The 24,165-nt window shown below is 48.8% G+C and overlaps 2 protein-coding genes across 2 annotated transcripts; one reads left to right on the top strand and one right to left on the bottom strand.

Moving 5' to 3' along the window:
• The first annotated feature begins 218 nt into the window (after positions 1-218).
• Positions 219-5,784, top strand: LOC114582287 (DNA-directed RNA polymerases I, II, and III subunit RPABC5-like). The gene is made up of 3 exons (XM_028703202.2): positions 219-366; positions 1,192-1,297; positions 2,064-5,784. The coding sequence occupies exons 2-3, from the start codon at positions 1,203-1,205 to the stop codon at positions 2,170-2,172; spliced, it is 204 nt and encodes a 67-aa protein (XP_028559035.1). The 5' UTR covers positions 219-366; positions 1,192-1,202; the 3' UTR covers positions 2,173-5,784.
• Positions 5,293-23,751, bottom strand: PRMT1 (protein arginine methyltransferase 1). The gene is made up of 11 exons (XM_028703200.2): positions 23,658-23,751; positions 20,132-20,185; positions 14,985-15,086; positions 14,696-14,851; positions 14,053-14,116; positions 13,442-13,584; positions 12,301-12,388; positions 11,531-11,646; positions 9,872-10,022; positions 9,214-9,335; positions 5,293-6,254 (listed from the first exon to the last, which is right to left on the bottom strand). The coding sequence occupies exons 1-11, from the start codon at positions 23,685-23,687 to the stop codon at positions 6,171-6,173; spliced, it is 1,110 nt and encodes a 369-aa protein (XP_028559033.1). The 5' UTR covers positions 23,688-23,751; the 3' UTR covers positions 5,293-6,170.
• Positions 23,752-24,165: the final 414 nt, after the last annotated feature.

Genomic DNA, 24,165 nt, shown 5'->3' with positions numbered 1-24,165 from the left:
CAGAAAAGATCTATCTGCGGGCGGAGAAAAAGGAAAAAAAACTTGGATAAACGCGTAAATCCACAGAAAGATAAAGGGGCGGAGAGAAAGAAAAAAACTTGGATAAACGCGAAGATCCCGAGGATGCAAGCAACAACAAGATGACCTTCTGGCAGATCGATTGCCGCTTATAAGGGGAAGAAATTTGGGCTCCGCTAGGAAGGGGCGGCGTCGCCGTCGGGGCTCCTCCTCCTGCTGCTGCTGCGGCGGCGGAGCTTGTGTCTCCCTCTTGCGGGCAGCGGAAGAAGCCAGCCCTCGGCCTCGCTGCTGCGCCAGAACCACGAGGGACTCCCGGGAGAGAGGAAGGCGGCCGAGGCCGAGAGGAAGGTGGGGAGCGGCGGGGAGAAGGGTCGGCCAGGGAGGAGGGCGAGGGGGAAAGATGGCAAGTAGGAGGGAGGGAGGCCTGGGGTGCGCCGAGCTGGCGGGAGAAAGTGGATGTGTGGGGCCGGGGAGTGAGAGATCCGGGGAGGGCGAGGGCCGCCCCCACTTCCCGAAGGGGGAAGCAGGAATGGGGGAAGCGCTTAGGGGAGCGAAAGGCTGTTCGGGACAGCTCCAAGGGCACGAGAGGCAGAGATTCACCCGGTGAAGCTTGTAGAGAGAGTGGGGAAGACGCAGTAACAGAGGGAAGCAGCACCTGTTGAATTTCAGCCTTCCCTGAAGCTGTTTACAAGCGTAAAAGCCGGGGGTGAGGGCGTGGCCTTAACCTAAGATGTATGGGCTTTTTACCTCCCGATCACCTTTGCAGCAAGAGCAGTTAACCCGTGGCTGGATGATGGTGATGGGGGGGGGGGGGTTCCTAAGGCTTCTATCACCTTTGGCCATTGGCCAGGCCAGCTGGGGTTGGTGGGAGCTGGAGTCCCCCACAATAAAATATTTGAGGGGCCTGGCGCCCCCAAAGTTGATGAGTATTCCCATTCAAACAGTGTGGGTGCACTGCATCCTGTGATCAGTTATGTGGGGGCAGGACTTACCTGGACCCCCACAATATTTTATTCAAGTTGGGGGCCCCTGCTGTAAAGTAATGTTAACGGAGAAATTCCTGCAACACTAAGAATAGGTAGCCCAGGAAGGTTTGGTGGGAAGAGAGGGAAGAAACATGGGTGACTTGCCTCTCTTCCTGTTTCTCCCTCCCCAAAATATATTCCTTTTTAGGCCACCTCACAATGATCATCCCAGTTCGGTGCTTCACCTGCGGGAAAGTTGTGGGCAACAAGTGGGAAGCCTACCTGGGCCTCTTGCAGGCGGAATACACAGAAGGGTGAGTCCACAGGTTTGCCTCTTTGCTGTATCTTCTAGGATTTCTACCTTGTCTTTCTCTCTAGCCCCCCATCCTGTTATCACAGATAATAATAATTTTTATGACATGACTTTTTTGGATGAAACCTTTTAGTATACAGTGGTACCTCGGGTTACATACGCTTCAGGTTACAGACTCTGCTAACCCAGAAATAGTACCCCGGGTTAAGAACTTTGCTTCAGGATGAGAATGGAAATCGTGCTCCAGCGGCAGCAGGAGGCCCCATTAGCTAAAGCGGTGCTTCAGGTTAAGAGCAGTTTCAGGTTAAGAACGGACCTCCGGAGCGAATTAAGTACTTAACCTGAGGTACCATTGTACCTGTAACGTTTTAGTGGTCTGCTTTCCCCCATCTCTATAAATGGCTTCTGGACTCCTTCCAGTTGTTGTTGTTGTTGTTGTTATTGTTGTTTTATTTGTATCCCGCCCATCTGACTTGAGTTGCCACAGCCACTCTGAGCGACTTCCAGCATATACAAAAACATAATAAAACATTACACATTTCCCTATACAGGGCTGCTGCCCTCTGATTGCGGCATAAATTGGATAAAACTGGCTAACTCAGTACAGAGGACATGGATGTTTGTCTGTGTCTCCAGTCCAGAGCAGGCCGCTGATGAAAGGCACAGGAGCAGAGGGCCGCAGAAAGGTTGGCAATCCGAGTCAGGAGAGAAAGGGAGAGAGAGAAAATCTTGAGACCACCCACTCATTTTTCCGTTCCCTCTCTCAGGGATGCGTTGGACGCCCTTGGCCTGAAGCGCTACTGCTGTCGGAGGATGCTCCTGTCACACGTGGATTTGATTGAAAAGTTGCTGAACTATGCGCCCCTGGAGAAGTAGTAGCGTTGGCACCCTGGAAAAGAGCCACAATGAGGCTGGAAGACACCGCCCCCGGTGGATAGATGATAGATAGATAGATAAGATAGACAGATAGCCTGTCTTCAGATTGTATCCAAACCAGGCACCTCCCACTGGAGGGTGCTGTTGTGCAATGGAAGGATTCTGTCTCATTCAGTGATGTGCAATAAAGAGCATGGTGCATAGGTGCACATGCACTGTGTTCCCAAAAGAATGATACACACAAATTTACTCTTGTGTTGTTTTCGGTGGGGTTTTCGGGGTGGGGTGGGGTTGAGCAAAATGATCTTTGGTATTTTGTGGAATATGCTTGTAGAGTAGATTTTACTGTTGATTTTGTCTTCAATGCTGCCTTCCTCAGGATTTTTATTCTGAATGAAAGGAGAAACATACTTCATTGTGCTTGGAGCGGTTTATGCAGCCTTGTTTCCCTGCATATAGGCTAGCCCAGGTTTTTAGAACAATCTTGTGAGATTTGATCAGAACTAGTGTTAAATCAGAGCAGACAGTACTCTGAACAGTGAATTATTGAAGCAGGCTTTCCAACAGAACAGAGAGAGAATGATTTCAGGAGACACGCCCTTCCAAGAGCCATGGGTCCCAGAGTTCCTCAGTTCCTGCAAAAGTAAACAGGGTATGGCAGCAAGATGGGGAAGAGAGCAGCACCATTTCCCTTAAAAACAAGAAGGCCCCAGAGATTACAGGAGCCAAGATTTACAGGCCCCAGGAACATATTACACACAACCCCAATCTTCTTGTGCTGTTCAAGGGGTTACAGATGCTTTACCCAGGGTCTGTGTTCCTTTTTCGGAGAGGCACAGCAGTCTGTGGTGTCTTTAGAATATATAGTTTATTTAAACATATATGCAAACTGTGGCTACTGTGAACCCATGTTGATTTCACAGAATTATGGATGTATGGCACATAACTGATTTCATTGGACTTCACGCATGCTAACTAAAGGATTAGCAGGGACCCAGCTACCACCTTCAAGGAAATTGGCTTTGACGCCACCAAATCTCAAACTAATTTTGGTCTCTTTGAATGTATGGACCGCACTTTAGGGCAGGCGGTAGCTCAGAACTTGCCGGTGTGACAGCCAAGGCTGCCAGTGTGCCTGCGAGTACCTGTTACAACACCTGCAAAAGGGATCAGTGAATATCCCCTCAAAAACCGACACAAGAAGCTGTTTGCTGTTCCTGCTCAGTTTGTGTTTGCACCGACATGGCCTTTCCTCTGCCTGCGTTTCGTTGGCTGCAAGAACTGGGCACCGGCCCTCGCCTCCATTTTGTTCCCGTCTCTTAAATGTGGCAGCCATTTTGTGTTCTCCCCATAACCATTTTGTGACTGCTGCCCACTGGTCCACAATGGTTGGCAACCACCAGACTAGCTGAAGTGATAAGTGATGCCTATTGAACAGTAATTAGTATTGGAAGTAGGCACAGGTAAAAACGTCCATTTATATAAATTAGCATGGCCACACATAAACCTTCCAGAGCTTTCAGAATCCGCTTTTAGTGGTGCAGAAGTTAAGCTCAAGACCAGGGGTCAGCAACCTTTTTCAGCAGGGGGCCGGACTATATTTTGAAGGAAAAAAGAAAATGAACGAATTCCTATGCCCTATAAATAACCCAGAGATGCATTTTAAATAAAAGCACACATTCTAGTCATGTAAAAACACACTGATTCCTGGACCGTCTGCGGGCCGGATTGAGAAGGCGATTGGGCCACATCTGGCCCCCAGGCCTTAGTTTGCCTACCCATGCTCAAGACCACCAAAGCCAATTCAGTGTTTAGGTTAGAATCTCTAGGAGCAAGGGCTTCATGTGTCATTCAGGCTTCCAGATTCAATGATGCACAAAAGCAAAATACCACTGAAACTGCTGATGCCGCCAGAGTTCTGAGGCTTGTTCTAGGCCTGGGCGATATATTAATATTATCATCCAGGAGCAGTATGAGGAGCAGACTGCGATGTCTCGTTCACAAAGCTGGTGAAACAGCCGCTTCAGAGTCCCTTTACTAGCGACTTCCTCCAGCAAGTGTTTGTGAAACCATTATCCCATTCTGCCCTCATAGTGCACAGAGAAAAAATCTGCATCAGCGCTGATACAGCTTGTTCCTCCCTCTGCATCTTTTGCTCAGCTGAGTGTGCAGCTGCTGCTCCCCTCTGAGCAGTTAAAGGATCCCCCAGCCTGGCACTGGCTTCCGCACAAGTGGGGGGAGCACCAAGGATGGCGGCTCTGCCGGTGATGGGCTGAAAGTTGTGGCAATTTCACCTGTTGCCTTGCAGACTGAGGCCAATGCAGCTTGTTTTTGAACCTGCCTAGGCACCAGAGCCTACATTGGTCATAAGAAAATCTGGTTTTGTCAATACCTTCGTTACACCAACCATTCCCAGCAGCGTGCACACTATTTTGTGATCTTTTGATGGGCCTAATAAAGGTACTGTCCTTTTGTGAATTTGAGGTGAGGGAGACATTCCTGTGTCCAGCTCTTCTGGCACTTTAAACTGCGAGTTTTGGTCCCTGCATCCAAGGTGCATTGCCGGCTCCCAACCACAGGCTCAGCATTCGTCACCTGATCCAAATTCTTCCCCTCCATCTTAAAATCAAGGAATAGCTGGGCATGCCGTTAACCTTCTTGATAATCTAGGCTCCCCACTTAAAACAGGATTTGTAACAAGAATCTGAAGACACTGCTGGTGCAATTGGGTCCGAGAACAATCCACTTGCCGGTCCCATTGGCTTTGGTACCTGGCAGTGGGAACAAGGGGCCTTGTTCTCCATCTCCAGTAACATGTCTTGGGATGGCTCTGTAGAGAACACCACTGTATCTGTAACTAGTCCGAAGCCACAGTGTTATGGAACAAAAGCATGTCTTCCTCAATAACCTCATTTTTGTGTTTATAGCTGTAAGTTCTGCCTTGTTAGGTTCGACTGGTTTGAGAGTCCTACACCTTACATTGTACTTCTGTTCAGACGTTTGTTGGGGGTTTTTTGGGGGGGGGGAACAAGCAGTGAGGCTGGGCCCAAGGAAAGGGCCTCTCTCTAAATGCAACCCTAAGGCCATCAGGCAAGCAATATGTTTAAGTAAAAGAAGAGGTGGTTTCAACTTCTTTATTATTATTTTTTCCCTCATGAATGTAACCATATAAAAACCATAAGTTATGAAACAGTCACACGATGTCAGATTTCGAAGGGGCAAGGGATTTAAAAAAGAAAAAGAAAAACCCCACACAACTCCCTCCCACAGATCCGAACAGGGAATTGTTAAGGGGGGGGGGGAGTACAAAACCGTCAGTGGGGAAAAAAACTTAACACTCACAAAATGGAGATGCCTTTTCCACCCACACCCCTCCATGTGCCCTCTTGATAAAAACCTGTTGGGAACCCCCACCCCCATTTGGGCACCGGATAGAAGTGTGTACCCTTCAAAAAAACTGAGCAGCGTTTACACTGGAGCAGAGGGTATTGTCAGGAGCAGTTACTCCAGAAAACAGGGCAAGAGGAGGGACGAGGATCCTGGGCAACACAGTTTGGCAGGTGATACCAACAATGATTTAACTAACCAAAAAAAAAAAAAATTATTATTATTTTTTAAAAAGAAATTCATGATGGAAGTCTGCTGTCGGCACTCGGGCCCCAGAACAAACGGACGGATGGACAAACCACCTGTGTCTTCAGTTGTGCTAACAGCCTTGGCTCCTGGCCTGGAGGAGGGGAGGTTGGTTGCGGGTGCGGAAGGAGATTTGAAAATGAGGGGCAACAGGATTGAGGGGGGGGGGTCTTGGCTATTTCCCCCTAGCCTCTAATACTGACCCTCCCCTTGCTGGCCCAGAGTCGCAGCAACAAGGAACTACACAATGAAATGAATTAGTGAGACACCAACTTAAACAGGACGACAGGGAGGGTTAGCTCTGGGTTGCAAGGTCAGTTGGAGGAGGAGGAGGAGAAAAAAAAATCTGGCAAGGGGTGGCTGGGCTAACGCATCCGGTAATCCGTTGAGCAAGACAGCTCACACAACTGGCCCTTGAAGTCCAGGTCGATGGTGAAGTCCAGGTCTCGCTGCACATGGGAGGAGAGAAAGGAAAGGGGTGTGTTTGTCACAAAGTGTTTTTTTGCAAAATACACTCCCTTGGAACAAACCTCACATAACCTCTGTGCTCCCAGGGCATGGCTTGCCCTCTTTACCTCCTAAGTACAGTGCTGGAAATGTAGCTAACTCCTTTCAGCATCTCAACACCTGAGGGTGCTCCCTGGCCACAAAAGATGTGTTTACCAGGTCATACAAATGGAGCACTCACAACCACATTGAAAGCATGTGTGCCCAAGCTTTGGAACCTCTCGACAACCCTACGTGCCACTTCCTTGCCCCATGTCCCCCCCCCCAATACTGCACCCGTCTCTTGATGCCACGGGATGGTAGGGCTGGGTGATGTATCATCCAAAACCAGTTTGAAGTCCATATTGTAATACCGCTTTCATAATTTTTGGCCTGGCAATATATTGCGAACCGTGTGTGTGTGTGCATGCGCTATGCAAAAATCACAATGCGGGGGAAACCGTGAAGCCAGCAAATGCCTCTACTAAGCTCCATCCTTATTTCAGATATTGTGATATATCAGTATATCATGATGTTTAGCTGGCGATATATCACAATGTTGAAAACCAGATGTCGCCCAGCCCTACTGGATGGCTTCCTGCACCAAATGCCTCAAAAAGGAAAGGTTAGAGAGCTGAATGCCGAGTTGGCTGGGAAGAATGTGACTTTCTGAAGTCAATGAGCAACTATGGCCCAGACTGGGTGAGCTGGCCAGAGTGGCCCAGGCATGGAAGAACTGCATTGCTGCCAATGTGCCAAATTTAAAGGCCTCTTTCATTATTCAGAGCCTTAAGCAACTTAAAGGGACACGGGTGGCACTGTGGGTTAAACCACAGAGCCTAGGAGTTGCCGATCAGAAGGTTGGTGGTTCGAATCCCGCGATGGGGTGAGCTCCTGTTGCTTGGTCCCTGCTCCTGCCAACCTAGCAGTTCGAAAGCACATCAAAGTGCAAGTAGATAAATAGGTATCACTCTGGCGGGAAGGTAAACGGCATTTCTGTGCACTGCTCTGGTTTGCCAGAGGCAGCTTAGTCATGCTGGCCACATGACCCAGAAGCTGTACGCCGGCTCCCTCGGCCAATAAAGCGAGACGAGCGCCGCAACCCCAGAGTTGGCCACAACTGGACCTAATGGTCAGGGGTCCCTTTACCTTTACCTAAGCAACTTAGGGCAAGCTTACTCCGTGTGTCTCGCTGACCAACCAGAGAAGCATTTTGAATGATTCATGGTGCCCACTAGGAGCAGGGCATTTAGCAATAATAAGCGAGCATCATCAATGCTTCGTTTTGGATGAGGGGTGGGAACCTATAACCTTCCAGATGTCACTGGACCTCAACTCCCATAATCCCTGACCATTTGCCATGCTAACTGGGACCGATGGGAGTTGGAGTCGAACAACATCTCTAAGGGCACAGGCGCCTCGCCTGTTTAAAAAAGGCCTTCACTCAGGCTTCCCATGATGGGCGACTCAGCCACGTGCTCTCTGTGTCTTTCTGATGGAACAGTTTCTTCCCTATGACTGAGAATCTATTGTTATTCATTGAGTAGTAGTATAAACACAAAATACTAACGCCTCCTCAAAATTGTAAACGCTAGTTTGTCAAAGTTCTAAAACGTTCACTTGTGTTTATCTTATTCAAGCTTTGTGCAACTGAAGGAATTTAAAACTGAGTTGAGAAGGAAGAGACAGGGCTGGGGAGAGGGAGCTAGACTGTTTAAGCAGCATGGGCAGACACATAAATGAGGGAGGGAGAAAGTCCGCTGGCAGAGGCTCCCATGGAGAGATTTATTGAGATCAACTTCCAGCCCGGATTATGCCGGGAAGCAACAGAATTCCTAGCCTTGGCAGCCACCCAGTCCTTGTGAGTCATAAAAATGCTGGGGTAATAAAGGGCTGGCCCAGATTAAGGACATATTGTCTCCCATCAAATATAGTCAATTCACCAGTTACTTCAGTTTAATGCACTTTTAAAGTCCTTGAAATCCCCCCCCCTCTCTCTCTCACACACACACAGAAGGGAAGGGGGGGGGGAGAGAGAGAGAGTGAGAGAGAGTACCTATATATACAGGGACTTAAGAGGAAGATACAGAAGTGTCTGTTTGCAACTTGAGCCTTCCCTTTACTACCTCTGCATCACTGAATACATTTCTGTTCTTTTAACAGTGTGCAATTACAGGAGGCGGCCATTTCCTGCAAGTTCAACTGTTGCACAACCGCCAACACGTGGGTCATTTTGGACCTGGAAGAGGGCAAAATGGGGCAGGATGGACTTAGGTACGCTTCGCCAATGCACATGGGGGCCAGCGATGGAACCCCTGCACAAATGGGTCACTGCCTGTGGTACAAAGAGTATTGTCTCAACACAGTGGCTGTTACCAAATAACAAGACAAAACAACTCTTGACAAGTTACGTGGTGCATTTCCCTGTGTGTGCATGCATGTATATACGTGGATGCGCACATGTACACACACACACACACAGCTGGGGTTGATTTTTAACTGAATATGTGGGACCAGCCTCAAAATATTGCCATGAATACTCACCAACCTAAATGGAGTGGCTCCTTTTCTATCTAGGCTCAAGCCATGCTCCTCCTCCAGCCAACCATTCCACTTCCCACCCTCAGGTTTTTTGTTACTCTTTTTCCAACTGACCCTCCCCACTCCATCGCTACTCAGCCTGCACTGGACTGGTTTCTGGAGTTTCCTCCCTCCCCAGCCCTCCCTAATAATTTTTTTGCTTTGTTTCCTTAAAAGTATTTTGCAAACTATCAGACAGTTACTTCTCCCCCTCTTATTTCTCAGTGGCCCCCATTTGGACTATGTTTCCGGCTCACTACCCTTGTTTGCCATTAGAGGAAGTGATGCTGCCAGTGTTTCCAGGGGCATATATAGGGTTAAGAACCAAAGTCCTCAACTCACATTGTTCTTGGCGTTCGGCTTCATGCCAATGGTGCCAAATATCTCCTCTCCCGTCTTCACTGTTAGGTAGTCCTCCATGTAAAAGACTGTCTGCTTCCAATGGGTGTAGGGAGATTCGGGACCTGGGGAGCAACAGCCATGTGAGGTCAGTGTGCCGGAGGGTGCAGGGTGGGGAGATAGAACAGACATAGGGAAAGAGACACAGGCCCTACACATAGTGTCCCCTATAGTTTGCTTGGGTTTAGCATACTTTTAGCTGTACTCTTAGCTCAGGTACTTCTTTTCCAAAAGAACTGAACCTTCCCTCCTTGCCTTCAAGCTTCCCCCCAACTGCGCTTTATAAGCTCCCACTTGGCAAAAGCTACAAGAATTTCTAGGCTGGGAGGAAAGCCCAGCCTCATAAACTACTAGCTCCTGGCTTCAACTGAGCGCCTTGCTTGCCAGCAACAGCACATTCTTCCCAGAAGTACAGGCTAAAAGTAGTCTGTTAACCAGCTAGTTCTTAAAAGCAGATTTTTAGAAAGCCAAAAGTTCTACTGCCCATTAAGATGCAGCCACCAAGTCCCACCCTGCTTCAAGTATACTCGGGAAGGCAGAACCAGACCACCAGCCCGCCCGCTCCCCTGCTAACCCCTCAAGCCAAGGTCGTGCCCCTTACTGGTGGAGAATCCAGTGCGCTTGTGGCAACGAGTGAACTCTATGTTGAAATAGGCGACCAGGGCATGGATGTAGTCATTGCGCTTCACTTGGAGGCAGAAGGGTGATGTGAAGGTGAGATCTTCCACCTTCACCGTGTAGATATCCACCTCCTGCCAACCGTGGGTGAGGAGGAGAGAAAGAAAATAAAGAGAAGGCATGGAGAAGCAGCAAGAAATGAGGTCAAGAACATACTAAATAATCCTCGCCCTTTACTAACCCAACACTACAAATTAAAAGCTAATCATTCCGTTTAAGAAGCAAACTTCTGTGCCCCTGTGCCAATCAAATCAGGGCCATCTATAAACAAAGGGGAAGGTCCATCATATTGGGGAATTTTGAAGCAAGCGGAAATACAGACATTAAACTGCACTTTACTCGTTGTTTATTTGTGTTTGGTCAGCTCTGGCCTTTGAGCTGGCTGTGAGAGGCTTGACAGATTCTCTCCCACTCCTCTGAGGAGAGACCTTTCTCACTGGCCTCCAACAGCCTTACAAGACAGGCTCTGCAACATTTTGCTGTCAATTCCTTTTGTGGTGCTGTTTCTCCATCCATCTCCTCCCACCAGAACAACAAGGCTGCAACCTCTTGCCTGCAGACTCCATTAGTGGGCCATCTGCTCCACATGCGTAACAATAAACTAATACTGTCCAGAGCAGTTGTGTCACAATGAGGGTGAGTGCAGGTGCTCTGCCAAAAAAAGGAGCGAGCAGGAAAGCTGAACTACCAACAGCAACGGCAGGCAAAAACAGCCTGCAGTGCCACACACCGCAGCTAAACACTCACATCTGCCCTCCCACTTATCCAGATGTGGACTGCAAATCCCATGGACTGGCACCATGTTTCCCCTAAAGTTTTGCATATCACCATTGCTCTGTGCTTATCCATCTGAAGTTATGAAAGCCAGAGTTTCATTCCACCTAGTGAGCCGTGAAGAGTTTTGAAGAGGCAGCAGCAACACAGGCAATAAGGGGAGGAAGTGAAGCACCCAAAACCTTCAGGTTCCTTTTGCTGTGCATTATGCCCTCTAGAAAAGCACATTGGCCTGGAAACGAGAGCACAACCAGTGGACAAACTGCCTTTTGTAGGAGACATGGTTCTCAGCAGCAGCCATGGAGGTCCCTGGGCAGAAGGGCAGGATGTATCCTTGTGTGGTACCAGAGGCGAACTGCTCCGGAAGTTGTACTTATGCCATCTTGGCACTCAAAATGAACCTTCAAGGAGCTCATGTATGTTTATATATGCCTGCTTTGATCCACTAATTGGCTTAACTTTCATGGTGCCCTTATCTGGATGAACTGGGATGCTGGGCTCAAAAGCCCAGAAGAGGAACTTTGTTTTGTCTTGGGTATCTGCTACCTGCAGCCCTGGTCAGGTGGCTGACGTCATCTGCCATAGTGTATAAAGAATGTATGCATTTGGGGCTGGGTGAGGACAGTCTCCCAGCGGACAAGCCCTCTCCTTGCTGTGGAGCCTACTTGCTGTAGCGTCTGTCCCATGTCTGTAAGGGCAAGGGGACCTGACAGACTGCTCACTCTGGCATTTGGCACTCTTCCTGGGAACTCCTGCATCTCACAAACTCCCAGCAGCTTAGCCCTAGCTCGGGGCTGTGACACTGTACCTTGATGAGGCAAGCATTGGTGACCAATTGCTTCGGGTCAACAACATCCACCAGGGGCTCCTTGATCGCCACGTCTTTGATGCAGGACATGTCAAAGCCATAGACATTCTCCCACCCTGCGGCAAGAGACACAGGTTGGAGGTGAAGTCAGATCCTGGAAGGCCGTAACAATCGACCACACAGAGGGGCACAGCATTGAGAAACAGACCAAACTCCCCACCCATGGCTAGTCTAAGTGTTTTAAAACTGTGAACCTTCAGGGAGCTATTTTGTAAGACATATCTCTAGCACCCCCCACCCTGCTTCTCACTGCAGAACCCCTGGACATTGCAGAAGGTTCTAGGATAAGTTTGTGAGTGCGCAGACAAACTGCTGACTGGGGCCCAATAGGCCTGGTGGCACCCCCTGGATAACCAAGGGTTGACCCAAGAACATACTCCACTCCCCTATGCTGCTGTGGAATGTACCCCAGGGCGCAGGAAGCCATAGCTTTGAACTTGCTGCCTTCTGGGCAAGCTTGTTTCCCATTATTTATCTTCTCTTGGAGAACCTACCAATCCCCGGAGGACTGTTTGAAAGCCACTGGGCTGGGCCACCTTACAAGCGGAGAGAAATACTTGCTCCAAACCAAGCTAGAAGGTACAGCTTGCCTTCAGTTATAGCACCCAGCCACCGACACCTGCACTTGTCACCCTTGTCTTCTTTGTTAGGGGAGCTCTTGAGCCTGGCCTTGTTCCCTGCAAACCGCTGTGGTGCCGCCTGCTACTTACAGTGGATCTTGTAATCTTTGTACTGCCGGTCTTCAATAGCTGTGATGTACAGTGTAGCACGGTCTGGAAATATGAGTCCATCGGGGGTCTGGGACAAAAAAGAAATAAGTGAAGGAAGTTGTTACAACTCACTTCAGCCCTATAGTGCCCATAATTTTTCCCTGCCGAAAGAAACTGATTCCTTGTGCTTAACTACTAGATGAATGTGTGTGAGCTTCAATCCAAACACCATCCTGACTTGAATTATGGCAAAGTGGCCTGGATTCAATTTACATACTGCAGAGCTTTAGACTTCAAGCAGCTGTTAGAAAAATACAACTATAATTAAAAGTCATGCTTTGCTGCTAAGCTTCAAGTCACACATTCACACTCCCAAGTTATTACAGTATAGAACGTAAAGTTTAACTTTTCCTATGGCCTTCCTGAGGGCTGATCCTAGACTGGGGCAGTACCATGCACTATTCACACATACACAACTTGCTTCTAGAGCTACCATGGAAGAATGTGTCCCAAATGTGTTTCCACACCTCAGACCATCCCAATAGGAAGTGGCTCTAAATCCCCACTGGGGCCATTTTGCCCCTTGATGTGGTTTCGTTTCCTCTCATTCTTAAAAGCTGTTTGAGCATACAGCCCTTCTAACTAGGGAACATAGTCTAATTCAGTACCTGGTTGCTCTTATGACTGAGGGCCAGTGACAAAACCTGCCCTCTGTGAAGCAGAGTCCCCACAAGGAACAGCTCTTGGCTCCAAAACAGAGGACCTGGGAAGCTGCACAAGGCATGACAGTCCCATTGTCAAAGGAGATGACACCATATTGAAAGTCTGGTTACTGGTGTTTGTTCAGCTGATCAGATTTGTGAACCTGGGATATTAATAAACAGCCGTCCCAAATTTGCACCCTCCACATGTTTTGGACCACAACCTCCAAAATATTTGGTGGGCAACAGCTTGGAGGAGCTGACTATCTCAACTGCTCTTTCAGCCAAGAGAGCAACAGAAACCGTTCTGCCCCTACGTGTCTAAGATTGTAGGGGGGAAGATGCCAGTGCACTCAGTTATCAGCACATCAGGAGATTTGAAAGTGTGAGTATGGGCCCAGGAATTGCAGACACAGCAACAGGGCAGGACAGAGACTCACCAGCCACTTGTCCCGGGCGTAGATGACAGTGTTGAGCATGGACTCGTAGAAGAGGCAGTAGCCCATCCACTCACTGATGATGATGTCCACCTTCTCCACGGGCAGCTCCACCTCTTCCACTTTGCCCTTGATGATGGACACCACTTCACCAGAGAAACATAACAAGAATGTAAAGGCTGTACTGGAAGGAGGTGCAAGCCAGCTGCAGCAATGGGATTTCCTCATATTAACAGATGTTGGTCAAGAGATGTTAAACGGGGGCTCTTGCAAGAATATGACGCTCCCCAAGCAAAGAATTAACAAACAAAGTGCCTGGGAGAGTTACAACAGCAACGGATCTCTGCCCGATGGAGCTTACAGCCTAGCATTCAGCACAGATGAGGAAGGTACAGTAGAAGCAAAGTAAGGCAGGGGGAAAGGGTGTGCGTTAAAATTCAGTTCCTTGTATTCATGCTTAGCTTTAGTCGGGGAGAAGGACTACAAGATGATGGAGGTTTCGACAATTGATTTGAAGGAAGGAAGAGACAGGCAGCAGCAAACAGGTTGATATAGGTGCATGATATTGCAGATGTTTAAAGGGCAAGGGAGAATGTAAAACAAAATTAGCTCACCATGATCGAGTTTGTTGGCTTTGACAATTTTGACAGCATAGTCAGAGATACTGGAGCATTCAATCTGTTAAGAGCGTAGTACCAAAAAGAGAGAAAGGATATTCACATATGTTCGTACAGCACACAAAAAGTAAAAATAGTTCTCCCTTCTTGCCTCGCTCACCCAGGAAAGAATCTTATTCATGGCCTCTACCCTCCACTAAATGTTGCTTCAATTCAGTACATCATGACCTCAACACTCTTTGGGGCCAGGTTTTACTGCAAACTAAAGAGGTAAATAATGTTTCTAGTCCTCATGGCTGTGCAGCAAGACATAGCAAACAAAAGGGCAGGAACGTCCAGTCTCTCCTCCAACATCAGCTTTCTCCTGAGGTCCTGCTACCTTGTCCCACATTCCCAAATTCTGAAACAGAGTCAGGCTGGCAACACAAACACACTCTTAATAGGCATGACTGGTCCCCACAACAGAATTTGGTTTTCTGGCTGGAGAATATAGTTCCTTCCCTACAAAATTCCAGACCCGTATGCTCACTCCTCATAGCACCACAACAGATTTTATAGAACCTACCAGTGCTTATGTTTTTATGATTACCACCCCTCACGAAAGCAAAGGGACCAGCCAGCCACTGGCCGCTTCACTCACCCCAATGACCCGCTTGGCACCAGCCTTGGCTGCGAACATGCAGAGGATTCCGGTCCCGCTGCCAACATCTAGGACCACTTTGTCTTTGAAGAGGTGCCGGTTGTGAAACATGGAGTTTCTGTAGGTCAGCGTCCGCACCTCATCTTTCAGCATTTCCTGGGGGCAGGAAGGCACATCAGTCAACTTTCACAAAATCCATCTAAACCAACGCACCCCTTGGACAGGCAGGAATGGGTCCCTGCGCCAAGGAGGTGCTTTGTAACCCACGCCCCAGCCAACTCTCTGTCACCTCGTGGATCCCGAAGTGGGCGTAAGAATCAAAATAGTAATCCTTGGAGGTCATCTCCTCCGCCGTTGGCTTGCCGCTGCTTTCTGGCTGGGTGCACGAGACCTGGTGAAAGACAAGAGGCAGTTAAGGCGAAACAGGCCCATGCAGGCAGGATCTCTCAATATAACAAGTCCCCGCCCCCTCAACCTCTTCATCAAAGTCATTCCCATCAGCTTTCATTCTTTTTGCCTTAAGATTCTTCAGCTGGCAGCAGGGTTGCAATGTTTATAGTTAATTAACAGGTAGGATAAATTCAAAACATTTTACAATAAAGGTCCCCTGATTGATTTGGGCAGGGTTACAATGTTTATAGTCAATTAACTCGCTGGATCAATTAACTGGTTGGATAATTTCAAAGCATTTTACTGTAAAGATGACACTGACTGAATTGGGCAGTTTTTTCTTTTTAAAAAAAGTCAGTACAACTACTTATAAAAAATCAGACTGGCAAGTGCTGTCTCAACAGGCATTACGGCCTATATGTAGGAGGAGGAATGCAGCCAGCATCTTCTCAGAAGAGGCAACAAACATGCATGAATGAGCTGAAAAGAAATAGGCCTTTTTTTTCTATGAGACTATTCCTTTAATTCATTTGCACACCTATGCCAATTTAACCAATCACTCAATTAAAATTTCTTCAGTTGGGTGACCGCCTTTGGTAGCAGTATTGATAAACCAACTGCTTTATAGTGTCAATTGTTTCTAATCATCACATCTGCAAAAGTAATCCCGTTTTTGAAGGATGAATACATTGGGTTTCCCCCCCCCCCCCAAGGGACCAACAGAGCCTTTTGGAAATATCTGCGACTGGTTTTCTTCTCTTCCCCATAAGCTATATATTCCAATTATGCGACAGTTCCTTTATTCTAAGAGCCAGGTGATATAGTCTTCAGAAGTAACATCTCACCCCAAACCCATATGAGTACCAGCCCACATGTGCTAATCATTTGTATCCTAAAAAGCAAGGGGGGGGGGGAGACTAGCACTTAACAGCTTACTTGCAGACACATTTACTACAACTGACTTTTATAAGCCTGAATTTGCAAGCTGTAGGGTCAGCAACTGGCAACCCTAGGACCAATCTGACCCTGCCAAGAAGGCTATTGGGGACACTGTAGTTGAAACCGCCTAGCTGGAGGTTAGCAACAGCAGTGAATTGATCTCTATTCAATTGCTGAATTAGGGTGCATATCCTATGCTACACCAACGACGGGGAGTCAACTTTGTATCTGTGCAGGGTCTAAATCCTGATACAGTATTTTACTGAAATGAGCCACAAATGCCCAACAAATATGTAAGACAGGGCTCTAATGTAGAGGACAGCAGCTCCTTAGGCAGTCTCAGGCCCATCCACCAAGCACCAGAAATTCTGACACAATTCAGAGACTGAACCTCAAACCTTAAATACAAAATGCATGTGCCCCACAAAGGACCAATGGCCCATGCCACTCTGATCCCTTAACCTTTTGCTCTTCTGTTATCACCCCAATTACTAGGATGTAGATAAGCTCCTTCAGGAAGGGATCAAGGGTGCTTTAGGTATCTCGGTTTTGCTTAGAAAAATATGGAAAACCTATTGTGTACACTGATGGCACTGCAATACTCCTATTGGGATAGTAGCCCCATGTAAAACTAAATGCCAATAGCGGCTCTCTGTCAAAGTGAAGTTCTGACTTACAGCCCATCATTCTGCCTGCAATGGAAATTACATGGCTCTCCTTTCCAGCTCCACCTCAACATTAAGTCATTAGGGTAATGAAAGCTCAATTATCTTATTTCCATATGTAGCACACCCTCACACTTCCATGTGTCCTGGGTTCTCAGTGTTGCTGACAGGCTTTAGAATGGGGCCAAATATCAAGCCTAAAGCATACCAGAATTATTTGAATTTGGGGGCAAATTACCAAAACGACTTCCCGGCCCGTATCAAGATCACACAGATCTATTTTGCGTGTGTGCTCGCAGTGGATTAGCCCTGTCTTGAGAGATTACCAAAGCCTATTCTTGGATAAAGAGCTCATTTAGCTCAGATTACGCTGGGACTGGTTAACTTTGATTGCATTCATATTTTAAAAAAAAGAAGCACTGATGCACTTTCTGTGGTTTTGGCTTTTAATTGACAACCTCTGAGGAAAAACTTAAAATATTTCACGATCCTTTTAAGTAGACTGCTTCATTTAAAAACAGAATCCATTATAAGCTATTATTAGACAAAGGGATGTTTATGTTCCCGCTGTGTCAACTAGAATTCTAGCCTTTTAAAAAACCGCATTTGCATCCCCTGCCCCCATTAGGCAATGTGAGGTGAGAAAGCAGGGGACCACTTTTGCACCGCTGCTGCAACCACCAGATTTCAAGGTTCCAGTCCTAACTTTCACTTCTCTAGGCTCCATATGGTTGAGGTCTCCTGCTCAAAACTGGGGGCAGGAGAAGATTGGAACAGAGGACTGCACGAGGTGTGGCCTCAAATCATTCACAAGTTGCATTTCCAAGCATGTCACTCAGCGGGGGGGGGGGGGTGTTTGAACCTGCCCCAAAACAGTCTTCGGAAGTAAATGCTGGAAGCCCCCATCGGATTCATACCTCCAAAGTCCCAAAGTTAGACTGCTGTGACACACTAGGAAGTTTCCCCCATGGAGCAAAGAACAGAGGCGTGGTTGCAGGGCGGGTGGAGAACATAGGAACCTGCCTTCTACAGTCAGGCCATTGGTCCATCTTTCCCAATATCATCTGCAGTGACTGCCAACAGCTCTCCAAGGTTTCAACCAAGAAGTCTCTCCCAGTCCTGCCTGCTGATGCTGTGGACCGGTGTTCGAAATTCCCCAGACAATCTGTTGCAAGCTGCCTTGAGGATTACTGGGATTGAAAAGTGGGATATAAACCTCCTGAACAGATAAAATATAGGGCAGGTGGAAGTTTCTCTGCATTCCGTGCAGTTCCGTGGTCCAGCACATGCTTTACACAAAAAAGGTTCAATCCTCAGCATCTCTAGGTTGGGCTGGGGTGGAAAAAAGACCTTGCTGCTAAACCCTGGAGAGTCGTCATTTGTTAGCTTTGAGAGTTCTTAGCTAGAAGGACTAATGGCCTGATTTGGAATAAGGAAGCTTCCTGCTGCAAGTCTGCCATCATGGCCTCTTCTATACCTGGGTCACTCTTTCTCCTTGACTCCCCCCCCCCCCAAAAAAATATTCCTTTAAAAATTAAGTCAAAATAAAATTGGTGTAAGCCACCTTAAATTTAGCAACCCACTGGCAGCTCCCATTCCATCTGCTAAAACACCAGTGGGAAAACTCTGGCCCTTCGGATGAATGCGGACTCCCAGCCCCCCAAGCTCTCAACCACTGGCCCTATGGGGTAGAGCTGATGGGAGACCAACAATATCCGGAGGGCAGCAAACGTTATTGTGGCACGCAATCCTGCGGACTAGAGGCCACGTCAAGTGCACCAAAAGTGGGCGGCAGTTCACAAAAGCTTCTGCCCGCAATACACCTGTTGTTGTTTTACAGTGCCCCAATATCCTGTTCCTTGGATTTTTAGGAGTCAGCTCTGTGCAGGGATGGAAAGCACTTAAGTGTCAGGTTTGTGTGTGTCTCAGTGACAAACCATTGGGTTCTCCCCCCTTTGGGTCAACCATAGCACACCAATTCCACTTTTGTGACTGGAAAAAGTCTGGGAGAAATCCAGCAAGACTCTCTACTTCAGTCTACTTAGCTCCGCAATAACTATGGACCCAGATTCCACCCCCCCTTCCACTGTAGGGCCAATATTTTCACCCCTACCCAGGGGAAGGCTGGCAGGCTACCCCAGTGTAGGCCTACCTCCTGAGCTGCTCTACCCCCCACCTGCCCCCAGGAGTGAGGAGCTGCAATGAAAGTTAAGGAAACAGTGAGTCAAGACTCCCAAATGCAACCAGCTCCTTCACCCATGCCCCAGAGCCACAGGGGTCCATATGCAGCCCTGCCCCACGTATCTCCATGCTCAACATTGCATGCCTGTTGGAAATGAACCAGCCTCTCTACACTTTGGATTTTAAAAAAAAAAGAAAAAGAATGGAGGGTGGGTGGGTGGGGAATGTGTAGTATGAACTCCTTCCCATCCTCCACCCCCAGTTCCAACCCAAAAATAAGCTGCAGAATTTATTTGACCTGATTTTGGGGTGGCATTGTATTAGAATTGGGAAAGTGTGGATCGGGAAGAAAGGCTTGGAAAACACTACAGGGACAATGGGTGTTTAGCGCATTGGAAGTAGGAGCCACAGGCAAAGACAAGCAGCCAGGCTGAGCACAGCTGTTCCATCTCTCTGAGCAGCAATGAAATCCTCTTTTTTCTCACTCCCCCTCCCCCCAAAGAGGTTCCTGAACCTTCAACCTGAACGCCCCCTCACAATCTCCATTTTTGTTCTCTCTCTGAAAAGCAGAAACCCGGGTATTTGTATACCAAACTACCCGTTTTCTTTCATTTGCAGCCATATATAAATTATTTGGATCAAAAGTGGAGCAGGCTCCAGACTACGCGAGATCGCATTATCAGCAGATTTAACCGTCTGAAATAGAACAACTGTGACCTGGCTCCATAGCCTCAGTGTGGATTGGTAACACCCATTCCACAAAACATGTATGGTCAAGGGCCCCCACTCTTTTCTCTCCTGTGCCACTTAGCTTTCTGGACTGAGTGGGTACAGTAAAACAAGTCAAAATCACCAGCGAATATTAATGATGTGGTCCAAATGATGTACACAAGCAAGCCAGAATGGTAGGGATTAAAAACCAATTCTGCAGAAGGGGGGCGGGAGGGTGGCAAGTGGGCAGGAGAGAGGGGGGAGGCAGAATGTGGCTACATCTACAACTCATGGGAAATGAGATGGGTTATTCCTAGCAGCTCTGAAGAAGGGCAATACTTCTACGCCTCTTAAAAGCATGGGAGCAACTACAGAGGCATTTTTCTAGCAGAGGACAAGTGCAAGGTAGAGAAGGGGGTGACTGGGTGATGCACTGCCAAGCTGGCGACATAGCAAGGAAAATAGATTTTCTTTTGCCAGGGCTAGCGTGCCTCACCCACACCCAGGGCTGGGCACTAGTCTAGCCCTCGTGAACTCAAAGGATATTTACATCTTCTAGCGGTGTCTGCAGGCTCATCCCATTAGCCAGCGTGGTTACAAAATTCTAGGAGAGAGAGAGTAACAAGGGAAATATGGTCAATTCAAAGCTCAACGGGAACTGAGCCGGAGACTGGGTCTAACTGACGATGGGGGTGGGGAGGGGGGGTCAGAAGACGTGGCAAAAAGGTGGTTGAGGACCCAAAAACCAGACTGTGAGGGTGGCAGGGGTGTGTGTCAAAGGAATCTCCTGCTAAGTTTGCCATAGGTGGCTAAGAAGACTGGGTCTCCTTCCGGAGCCAGGTACTGGGTCTCAGGATCGCCATGGCAACAGAGGCAGATAGATGCAAGGAAGGGGAAGGTTGTCCTCAGTAGGGGTTCTCTTATGGTGTGAAGAGTGACAGGCACCCCACCTTCCAAATAATGCATGCACTCTATTATCAGCCACTATTATAACCGCAGCACATGGAACAAGGTCGCCACTGGTCCAAAAAAGCCCTCTTACAGGATTACCACAATCTCATGCCGTAAATAGAAAACAAAACCCATCTGAAATACCAATGAGGTTGCTATGCCAAGCTATTAAGGGCCCTGCCAAGCTGCTCTGTTAACACACCCGTCCCAGAAAATTCAACAATAGCTCCCCCTCTGCCTCCTACTCCCTGCTCCGCTCCCCTTGATGAAGGGCCAGGTATGAGATCCAGATGTTTTTGGACAACATCTCCACAAGGGACTAATAGGCAAAGATGCATAGACATGGCTAGAAATGGCCATGTATGGAGATGAAAAAGGAATGGCATACTGTTTGCATGGGCTCTTTTAAGATGTTGAGGTGGGGGGAATATTCATGACCACCACTTGTCATTCAGCACTCCTGTTCAGGACAATTCCACTTAACACCCCCGCCATTCGGTTTCACTACTCTCAATAGTCATTGCAGATATGTCCATTCTTTTCAAAGCCCACAAACGCATAGGATCTACACTGCAAGCTGCCAACCCAATCCAAGGGAATCATTTGCAGGAGCCTCTGCTCTAGTCTGGTGCTAGTTGCCCTGTGCCAGACTATATTGCTTCTCACTGGCTCAGAGGCACAGGCACCAGTGGAAAGGGCTGTAGCTCACTGAGAGCATCTGCCTCGTATGCAGAACACCCAAGGTTCAATCCCCAGCATCTCCAAGGACTAGGAAAGAGTCCCAGCCTGAAACCCTGAAGAACTGCTGCTAGCCAGTGTAGACAATATCGACCTAGATGGACTGGTGGTCTGACTCAGGAAGCTTCGTTATGTTCAGCGAAAAACTTTGAATGAATGTGGCAACTGTTTTGGGATGTGGTTGAGGGGCCGCTTTTAAGGGCACCCGACCTCTGCAAATCGAAAGGCAAACTGCCTCCTTGTCTCTTAGTGAGGGAGGCGAGCTCTCCTTCCTTCTCCAAACTACGTAAGGCCTTGTTCCCTTTTCAATAAGGACACATGGCAGGGAGTTGTGTGGGGAGTTCCCGACTGTCCCAACACTGAGTGCTCCTTTGTTCAAATGATCACCGCATGGTGAAATAGGCGGGAGACACACTAATTTCCTGTCTGAGGAAACCCCTCTCTGCTAAGGCAGGCACATATTCTTCCCCGCTTCCAGTCCCATACAGCTTCCTCTTACAACATTGCACAACCCCATATTTCAGTCTACTTTTCACTTCCAATCTGACTTTCATTCTTTCCCTCATCACAGCACCATCCTTCCAAACTTAACCCCATCCTCTCAAGCCTATGGGTTGTTGTCCAAACTTCCCCTGTTATTTTCCTCCCCAATGAAGCTCCACATGCAAGGCCCCCAGGCTCACCCTAGCCCTATCTAAGTTCCGAGAGCTTTCCCTGACCACCTTTTCAACCCCATAAGAAGCCCCCCAACGCACCCCTGGATTTCCCAGTATTACCAAACTCCCTCCAACTCCTGCTATTTTATTGGCAACTCCTTGAACAAAGCAAAGCACAATAAGCGCTCTCTTCCTAAAATCAAATTTCACTGAAGATGCTTGCAGCTTCACAGACCCACACTTAACCCATATATGACAGGGGTGTCCTCCCAGGACACAGACAAACCCTCCATCAACAACAGCCCCCTGAATTGCCAGGGAACAAGCCACTTGGGAGTTTGGATCCAGCGCTTAAGTGAAAACTAGGAAAGATTTTTTTTTTGGGGGGGGGGATCAGGAAGCAACAGACTGGCTGATCATGCCGCTACCCCAGATAGGTTGGAGGCTGGGGGTAATGCTTGGGAAGAGGTTTGGGAAGGAAGACCGTTTAGCAAATTTATTCGGGTGTGTGTGTTTTTTGGGGGGGAGTGCTTTTTCCTTCTGGAATAACTGGATTTGATTAAGTAGCAGTGGCCTGCTCAGTTGGGAAAAGGGGACCATTGTTAGATGAGAGTCAATGTGGGGGTTCCTTTTTGGTCCACGGTGGGGTTTAACACGAGCTCGCAGACCCCAGCGGTCCACGATGCGGGGATATTACATTACAAGAGCAAGTCAATCGCCTGCGGGGCTAACAAGAATCCCAAGGGGGCTGGAAGTTCAATGGGCCGGATTCTCCTTGGACAAAGAGCTCGGTTACAGCAACGAATGGCCGGGGAGCGGGGCGGAGAGAAGTGTTACTGGGGGGGGGGGGGGAGTGCGGTGGTCGGGGAGGTGGGAAAAACTGGGAAGAGCGACCCAAGAGGGCCAAGGAGCATCTGCGAGGGAGGCAGCCCGCCGGCGGGACCGAGGAAAACAATGCTTTTTTTCCCAATTGGCGGTGCTGGGGGGTGTTGCAAAGAGGACTTTCCAGGGGACGAGGCTTCTTCTACATACATCGCGGGAGGCTGGCGGGGGGCGGAGCTCCACGGGCCTCCCCCCCCCCCGGCCAAAGGAGGCGGGGTCCTATGGGGCAAGGCGTGCCATGCGGCTACCATGAGGAGCGCAGGCATGTTCAACGGGGAGGGAAGCGGGGGGGGGCATAACTTTATGGTGTGGTAAGTGGGATGGAAGAAAACGGATGCAGAGCGAAAAGGAAGGGAAAACCAAACGGGAGATCCTGTTCAATATCATTCATATTTCGGGGGGGGGGGGCGCACAACTGAATCTTTATTTCCACCCCATCTTCAGACTGATACTCACTAACGCGGGTGAGAGTGGTGAATAAAACCATGGGGAGAGCCCCCCCCCATGAGCACAGGAGGAGGAAAGGGGGGCGATGGGCTTCTTCTCTAGGGCACCAAAAGGCTCCCAGAGGTGAGGAAGGGCAGGATTCAATGAGCAGAGGCAGAAGGGAAGGGGGAGATGAGGGGCTGAGGCGCTTGGGGGGCCGGGTCAGCGAGGCACCGTGGGGCCTTTCAAGAGAGTGGGGGGGCTCAATGGCTTGAAAGGGGTCTCAGGTGAGCAACTCCACCCGCCCCCAGGGAGCAAGGGGGGTATGGGGTACTAGAGGGGGGCTGGGGCTGCCACTAGGCCTTTCCCCCCGGCCGCCGCCTTTCTTTCTCCCGTCCACCCGCCCTCCCACACTCCCCTCACCTCCATGATGCAGTTTGCAGCCTCCGCCATCTTGTGAATGAGACACAGAAAGAGAGAAGCACGGGCTTGGCTCCCCCAGCCTTGCTGAGCGGAGGGGAGGGGACTGGGCAGCCCATTGGGCGGAGCCGTTGTCATTCAAGGCGCATGGGCGGGAAAGGAAGTAAAGCCCGCCTCTGGATTTTCATAGGCTGACTGGGTCTCGGACGGTCAGAAGGAGGAATAGCTGTCTATCAACCGACGCTCAATCTCCATTGGACCAACTCAGAGAGGCAGAGCGGCTTCTTGGTCGGTCGTTTGCGCGCGCGCGCGCTGAGCGCTCCCAGAGGCTAAAGATCCAAAGGAGCGGGAGGGGAAGTTGTCCGTCAGCGCTGGGGGCGTTGCTTCCACTCCATGAGCTTTAAATGCCATTAGATGAGGTGGGGAAATGGCCGTCAATCGTAGCAGGGAGGCGGTTTTTACCAGCGATAGACGAATAACTATCGGTGTACCTAAGCGTCATTCAAAGATA

This window comes from Podarcis muralis, chromosome 13 (assembly GCF_964188315.1).
Source record: "Podarcis muralis chromosome 13, rPodMur119.hap1.1, whole genome shotgun sequence".
In the NCBI taxonomy this organism is placed as follows: Eukaryota; Metazoa; Chordata; class Lepidosauria; order Squamata; family Lacertidae; genus Podarcis; species Podarcis muralis.
The sequence above is the reverse complement of the archived record's forward strand: the minus strand, read 5'-3'. Positions and strand labels throughout refer to the sequence as shown.